Source organism: Cibotium barometz, chromosome 12 (assembly GCF_041138505.1).
Source record: "Cibotium barometz isolate CiBa-2024 chromosome 12, ASM4113850v1, whole genome shotgun sequence".
NCBI lineage: Eukaryota > Viridiplantae > Streptophyta > Polypodiopsida > Cyatheales > Cibotiaceae > Cibotium > Cibotium barometz.
In genome coordinates this window covers 33480630-33488157 of record NC_141057.1, presented here as the reverse complement: position 1 = coordinate 33488157, position 7528 = coordinate 33480630, and the positions used below count along the sequence as shown (strand labels likewise).

Below are 7528 nucleotides of genomic sequence, written 5' to 3'. Positions count from 1 at the left end.
AACCATAGTACTAGTATTGGGAGAAAAAATGGAAAAGCTTTATTACTAGTTTGGTATCATTACAAAGACATAAAAGAATTCTTTCCATAGGTTTGGAAAAAAAAAATACTCTCAAGAAAAAGGTTATTACATAATTTCCTTATCCACGTTCTATCAATAGTATCCTAATATCATGGAAAAATTATTAGCATGGGAAACATGTATCATACATCATGGGTTAGACCATGCTAAAAAGATATTGGTATAGTGGAGAATTTTTATAACTCATTTGATAATTTTATTTACTATACTCAATCTAAATGACCAAGAAATCATGGGAAAATTAATAGCATGGGAAGAAAACTCATACACCATCCTTTTTATTCCTCTCTATAGAACCACCTAACACGATGGAAAATTAATTCCAAATTTGGCATTCACATGGAGATGCCCATTTTTCTTGGAGTAATTCCAAGTTTTTTTTCAAAATATAATGATCATGATTTAAAAAGACACATGCAAAAGACATCTTTTTTGGGTCTATAAATTCTAATAATTTCTTTGTTGTGTCTTGGGACACTTTCATGTCGTGTTACTAAATTGTTGTTAGGATGTCAACTTCTCATTTTAAAAAATATCTTTTTTTTTTTGTGCAAGCATGGGTGTGTGTGTGTGTGTGTGTGTGTGTGTGTGGTGCCATTATATATACTTTGCTTTAAGGAAGGTTGTGACGTAAAAGATTCTTTTTTTGTGACAGTACATTTGCATGCATGCACGTGCACGTGAGAGAGAGAGAGAGAGAGAGAGAGAGAGAGGTCCCACAAGTTGAAAGATCTTTCCAAAGGGCATTTTACAAATTCACACTTCTTACAAGGCCAGTTTCGAGTGTGTATGCATGAGATAAAGAGAGAGAGAAGACTATGGAACCCTTCTTAGGGCTTTTTACCCTTCATATAAGGGCACAAAAGGCTTTACCCTTAAAAAGATAATTTATGCACTTCCAAATTATAAGGAAAAAATGCTAGTCCAAAAAAAATTTTAGCCTTCAAATTAAATATATATTGGGGCTACAAAACCAAGGGCAGGGAAGGGGGGCTCCAAAAAGCCGAAAGCCAAAGAATCTTTGACAAAGTCACAAGGTCGGTAAATAAAAAAATAAAAATAAATAAATATATATATATATATATATATATATATATATCACCGCAAAGCACTTCCCAGTGTCCCACTCACTTCCCAGTGTCCCACTCACAAAATGGCTCCAAAGAAGGTTCTGGGCTACGCTGCTAGCGATGTGTCCGGCCATCTCTCGCCCTTCGAGTTTACGCGCAGGTCAATCGGCCAGCGCCATCATTAAAAAAAATTAATGTGCAAATCCTAGCTTTCTTAACATGGTCTCTCCATTAACTGTGAATTTCTAACATACTACCTCATCTCCATCGTCACTTAATTCATCCCCATAATCCTGTTTTTGCAGAGCTACTGGCGATGAGGATGTTACCTTCAAAATCACCCACTGTGGGATATGCCACTCCGACCTGCATCAAATTCGAAATGAACACAAGGGCTCCTCTTATCCTATGGTTCCGGGGTCTGTTATAATCACATAATTTAGTTACTCCTAAACATGCAGCTCGCTAATGTGCTCCAAATTATGGAATTCCTAGTTCATGATCAGAACTGCAATGAGCTCACTGAACTAATGAACGATTTTAACAATTAACCTTATGCATATTGTCATATAATTCCTATATTACTTACTGCAGCAGTTGGTTGGCAGGCATGAGATTGTTGGGATTGTGAGTGAAGTTGGGTCACAAGTGAAGGGGATCAAAGTGGGGGATCATGTGGGGGTGGGCTGCTTGGTGGGCTCTTGTGCAAACTGTGATGCGTGTGGTAAGAACCAGGAGCAGTATTGTGAGAAGGCCATCTTCACATACAACAGTGTCTACTATGATGGAACCCCTACACATGGTGGCTATTCTACCCTCATGGTGGTGGACCAAAAGTGAGTCTATTTCCCATCTTCTATGGTTATTCTCTTATTATTGTGTTGGTTTGTTTGATGATGAGAGAGCAAATCACTGAGATGTTTCTCCACCACCATGTATAATTGAGATATGTAAGAAGCAGCTTTAATGGTTATATTTGTTGATTGATATACTAGGTTTCTTTTTCGGATACCGACGAATTTACCCTTGGATGGTGCTGCACCCCTCTTATGTGCTGGCATCACAGTGTACAGTCCAATGAAGTATTTTGGCATGAGTGAGAGGGGGAAGAGGCTTGGGGTGGTTGGCCTAGGGGGGTTAGGCCACATGGCAGTGAAGTTTGGGAAAGCCTTTGGGTTACATGTGACTGTCATCAGCACTTCACCCAACAAGGAGAAAGAGGCCAAGCAATTGTTGGGTGCTGATCACTTCCTTGTGAGCAAGGATGCAACCCAACTGAAGGTAAATTAGATGGATTAATTTTCTCTTAGGTAGGTAGCATGCGATGGGAAGGAGTGCTTGTTGCCAAATAAATGGATGTGTTTTTTTTGTTGAAATGTTTGAATTTGAAGAAAGTGTAGCAATTTGGTGTGTAGGAAGCAAGCAAGAGCTTGGACTACATCATTGACACGGTATCTGCGGTGCATCCATTGGAGCCTCTCTTGGGGCTTCTCAAGGTGAATGGCAAGATGGTGTTGGTGGGGGTGCCAGAAGAGCCTTTGCAACTTTCCCCTGGAGCAGTTATCTTTGGTAAATAAAGACCCCCCCCAATTAGATGTGATTTGATTTTTTGTGCAATTTTAGATTTGAAATCTTTTGTTAAATATAATTTGCCGCCATCAAACTTAAACCACATTTCTAGGTTGATAAAAGAGCCCCTTTAACTTAATCATTGAAAACAAGGTTGGTTGCTTTTTTTTCTTTTTTTTTAAATAAAAAATTTAATGGTTAAATTGCATCATTGGTGGCAGGACGACGCTTTGTTGGGGGTAGTCTGATCGGGGGCACAGAGGAGACACAGGAGATGCTGGACTTTTGTGGGAAGCATGGCATCACCAGCACAATAGAGACCATCCCTATCCAGAGTGTGAACGAGGCCATGGAAAGGCTTCAAAAGGGAGATGTCAAGTATCGATTCGTCATCGACATTGCTCACTCCCTCACATGAAATCCCTTCAGTTTCATACATAATCATATTGCCTACCCTCCACTTTCTAGAAGACATGGAAATGAGTGCTTTATTTAAAATAATTGTACCGTCAAAAAATATAATATGTCCACTTTTTTGTAATAAGAAGCTTTTTTTAATCTATCTGGTCATATAGTCCTTTTTCTTTTTCAGCATCATCTTCTTTTTTAATTGTGTGTGTGTGTGTGAGAGAGAGAGGGAGAGAGAGAGAGAGAGAGATTATATATAATGAGAGTCAACAAGACATCCAACAACTAGTGTTATTTGAATTTGATTCCTTACCCACCAATAGAGACAATGCATGCACTCCTTTTTATAACCACTGATTGTGCATGCACCCATGTATGCACATGCATTACTGCTATGTTAAAAAATTCTTCTTAACTAATTAAGAAACACCATGAAGTCATATGCATGTGTGCACTTGTGTGCGAATGCATGTGTATGCATTACTACTATGCTATAAAAAGGTAAGAATGTGTGTGTGTGTGTGTGTGTGCGCGTGCGTGCACTTGTGTGAGCATGTGTATACATTACTACTTTGTTATAAAAATCTTCTCAGCTAGATAAGAATGTGTGTGTGTGTGTGTGCGTGTGTGTGTGTGCATGTGTGTGCTCGTATGAACGTGTGTGTACATAGGAACACACATTACCATTATGCTAGAGAATTATTCTCAAGTATTTAAGAGAGTTTTTGTGTTAGATTGTGCAAGCATTTTTTAACTATTTGTGCACTTAAATTGGCCCTTTTACCCCTTGAAATAACCCAGCCTCTATTTGTGCATAACCTAGCCTCTATTTGTGCACTTAAATTGGCCCTTTTACTCCTTGAAATAACCTAGTCTCTAATACGCTTACTTGATTATTGACCTTGCTTTAAGTGTTGCATGGCTTCTTTGGAGAGAGAACTATGACGAATAAACACTCAAGATTATCAATTGTTGATACCTAGCATACATTCCTTAAATTATTTTGTTTCATTGAAGGAAACCAATGCTTTATTATAGCAATCAAAATAAAACTTTTACCATATCACTTTCCTAGAACTTAGTGTGTTGTCTACATACTTTAAGAGTTAAAGAGAAGCAAGAACGAAATTATTTGCGTCAAAAGTTTCACAAGGGTTGAATGGATTTCTTACAATTCTTTTGAGACACAAAATCCAAAAAGCTAAATTTGAATTTGAATTCCTTACCCACCAATAGAGACAATGCATGCACTCCTTTTTATAACTACTGATTGTGCATGCACCCATGTATGCACATGCATTACTGCTATGTTAAAAAATTCTTCTTAACTAATTAAGAAACACCATGAAGTCATATGCATGTGTGCACTTGTGTGTGAATGCATGTGTATGCTATAAGAACTTTCTCGGCTAGGTAAGAATGTGTGTGTGTGTGTGTGTGCGTGTGCGTGCATGCGTGCACTTGTGTGAGCATGTGTATACATTACTACTTTGTTATAAAAATCTTCTCAGCTAGATAAGAATGTGTGCGTGTGCGTGCATGTGTGTGTGTGTGCATGTGCATGTGTGTGTGCTTGTATGAATGTGTGTGTATTAAAAAGGGTATACTTTAATACATTTAATTAATAAATTTTAAATTATTTAATAACAACATATACATATTTTCATGATCATATATTGGTGCTTAGATCTAGATTGTCAAGATCATTAATTTTATTTTCATTTAGAAAGAGACAAGGTCCTTAACAATGTAGTTTGAGTTGTAGAGATATATACTCTATCTTTTCTTTCTTTAAGAGAACTAATTATATAAATTAATAGAATAACCCTTATTTTTAATCATACATTATAAATAAATACCAATAATGTAATTTGAGATGTAGAGAAATATTACCCTATCTTTTCTTTTTTTAAGAGAACTAATTATAAATATGAATTAATGGAATAGCCCTTATTTTTAAATCATACATTACGAATATAAAAAATACATCTTTTCAAACAATACTCATGAAACAATTTTATCTGAAAAAGAAAGTTGTGTTGCAATTGTTTCAAAAGATTTCATTTGAATCCACCCCATATTTTCTAAGTTCTAGGGAGTTTTGTTGCAATTGTTTCACAAGATTTCATCTGAATCTACCCCATATTTTCTAAGCTTTAGGGAGTTCTACATAAGCACCACTTAATTCTCTTTCCAAAAAGCTAACCCTTGTGCCCTCTACGAAGAGAGAGGTGTATCACATCCTCTCATGCCAACATGCCTTTTTGGATGTGTTTAGCTAAGGAAGGGGTTTACCTTTTACCACATGTGCATTGCACTTTTTCCAAGAAGGTTATTCGAAAGTAAAATCTCTACAAAAATGTTTGCAAAAAGGTGGCACTTATAAAGGCCTCAATGGAGAAGGTCACGATAGCCCGTAATAAGGAAGGGGAGTGGGCAGTATACCAAGATGGGAGAATATTCATTACGAAGGGGTGCCCCACCCCTAAATAGGGGCGAAAGGACTATGAGGTTACGTGCATCAAGAAGGCAGCCTAGAATTGTAATGGGAATCTCTATTTTTGGCTTCACTAACACTCTCTTTATGTCAATACAATATTAACTTAAGTGAGGAACTAACCTAGGGAGACTTAGCATTCATACAACAAAATACTACATGATATTATTATGGCTATATTCATGGGGTTCCTTGAACTTAATGAGGCCCAATCCATTTACATATACCCCCTAAACCCTATAGTACTACATTTTTGATCATGGTGCAAGGTAATAAATAATTCTACTAGATTTAGTGAGGGGGAGAAGCCCATTTATAGTTCCCTTCCCAAACTTCAGGGAAACCTAACTTGCATACTCACACATGGGTGGGTAGAAGCTTGGGACACCCACCCAAACCTTCTCTTACATAACAACAAACTTTATCATCCTTATGGCATCCTCTGCCTTTTTGATATTATGTGCACAACTACAATCTTTTTTAACAACATTAGTATATAACTTTGACCAGGTGCATATAGAATATCCCACATTCCCTGAGGAATAAGATTTCCTGGGGGATTCACTCATAATAAAGGGGGACGTCACCTGCGTGCATGAAGAATCCCTGAGTTTTCCCCTTATGGCTTTTAATAAGATATCCCAGGAATAAGATTTCCTGGGGGATTCACTCATAATAAAGGGGGACGTCACCTGCGTGCATGAAGAATCCCTGAATGAGTTTTCCCCTTATAGCTTTTAATCTTTTGGCAAGTAATGCATTCGGCCACAAACTTGGCTATATCTTTCTTCATAGATGGCCAATGAAAGTCTCAGGCAATGGTCTGTAAAGTAGAGGATACTCCTCTATGCCCTGCATATGGGGGTTGGTGCAACTCCTCCATAACAAACTGTCTAAAAGGTCTCGTGATGCATAATCTCCTCTGAAAGAAGAGATACCCATCATGATAAGAGTAATCTGAGTGGGGAGTCCACCCATTATCTCTCATTTTGGTCCAAGTGTCTGAAAAGTCTGGGTCTTGGTCATAAGAGTCTTTCATAGCATCGAAAGTCGAGCTATCTACAGTCATGATGTGATGAACACTAGGCCGTTGACTAAGGGCATCAGCAACATTCTCTATTCCAGGCTGGTAGAGAATAGTAGGCTGGAAACTTTGATTAAAAGCATCCCATTTGATGTGTCGGTCAGATATCAAAGGCTGGGTGAGCAGGTGCCTGATACTCTCTACTAGTCTGTTTTAATGAATTCTGATCCCATCAAATAATGTTTCCAAATCTTTAGGGCATGGACTACAGCATTCAATTCTTTGTCATAAGTGCTATACTTGCACTCGGGGGTTTGAGTTTCCTACTCTCAAATGCTATGGGGTGACCATCTTGCATTAATACTACCCCTATGCATGTACCACTAGCATCAGTTATTACAACAATAAAGAAAGGTCTAGCAAAGTCTGGTAACTGCAGAATTGGTGTTTTAGTGAGTGCTTCTTTTAAAGCATTAAAAGATTTTTCCTATTTATCAGCCCACACATACTTATTTGTTTTCTTTAAAAGAAAAGTCATATAATGAGAAATGTAAGCACAATTCTTCACAAAACATCTATAGTAACTGCACAAACCAAGAAATGATCGGAGTTCATGAATGTCTTTGGGTCTCGGCCAAGTCACTATAGTCTCTATCTTTTTGGGGTCCACACGAATACCATCAGCATAAATAATGTGACCAAGGTATTCAATCTCTGTCTGAAAGAAAGAGCTCTTCTCAGGATTGAGATACAACTCATTCTCTTTTAAGAGATTAAACACTATCTCTAGATGTTTCTCATGCTCAGCAACACTGTTCACTGAATACAAGAATGTCATCGAAGAAAACTACCACAAAGTTCTGATATTTGAGGAAGATG

At 37.6% G+C, this 7528-nt stretch overlaps 1 protein-coding gene across 1 annotated transcript; it reads left to right on the top strand.

The window, feature by feature from the left end:
- The first annotated feature begins 1193 nt into the window (after positions 1–1193).
- Positions 1194–3282, top strand: LOC147633317 (putative mannitol dehydrogenase). Its single transcript, XM_086806378.1, has 6 exons — positions 1194–1311; positions 1457–1570; positions 1760–1987; positions 2147–2432; positions 2567–2720; positions 2942–3282. The coding sequence occupies exons 1-6, from the start codon at positions 1235–1237 to the stop codon at positions 3136–3138; spliced, it is 1056 nt and encodes a 351-aa protein (XP_086662504.1). The 5' UTR covers positions 1194–1234; the 3' UTR covers positions 3139–3282.
- The last annotated feature ends 4246 nt before the right edge of the window (positions 3283–7528 follow it).

Coding starts and splice junctions, on each gene's coding strand:
- LOC147633317 (XM_086806378.1), top strand. CDS start 1,235: ATGGCTCCAAAGAAGGTTCTGGGCTACGCTGCTAGCGATGTGTCCGGC. Junction 1,988..2,146: donor CTCATGGTGGTGGACCAAAA/GTGAGTCTATTT, acceptor TTGATATACTAG/GTTTCTTTTTCGGATACCGA. Junction 2,433..2,566: donor AGGATGCAACCCAACTGAAG/GTAAATTAGATG, acceptor TTTGGTGTGTAG/GAAGCAAGCAAGAGCTTGGA.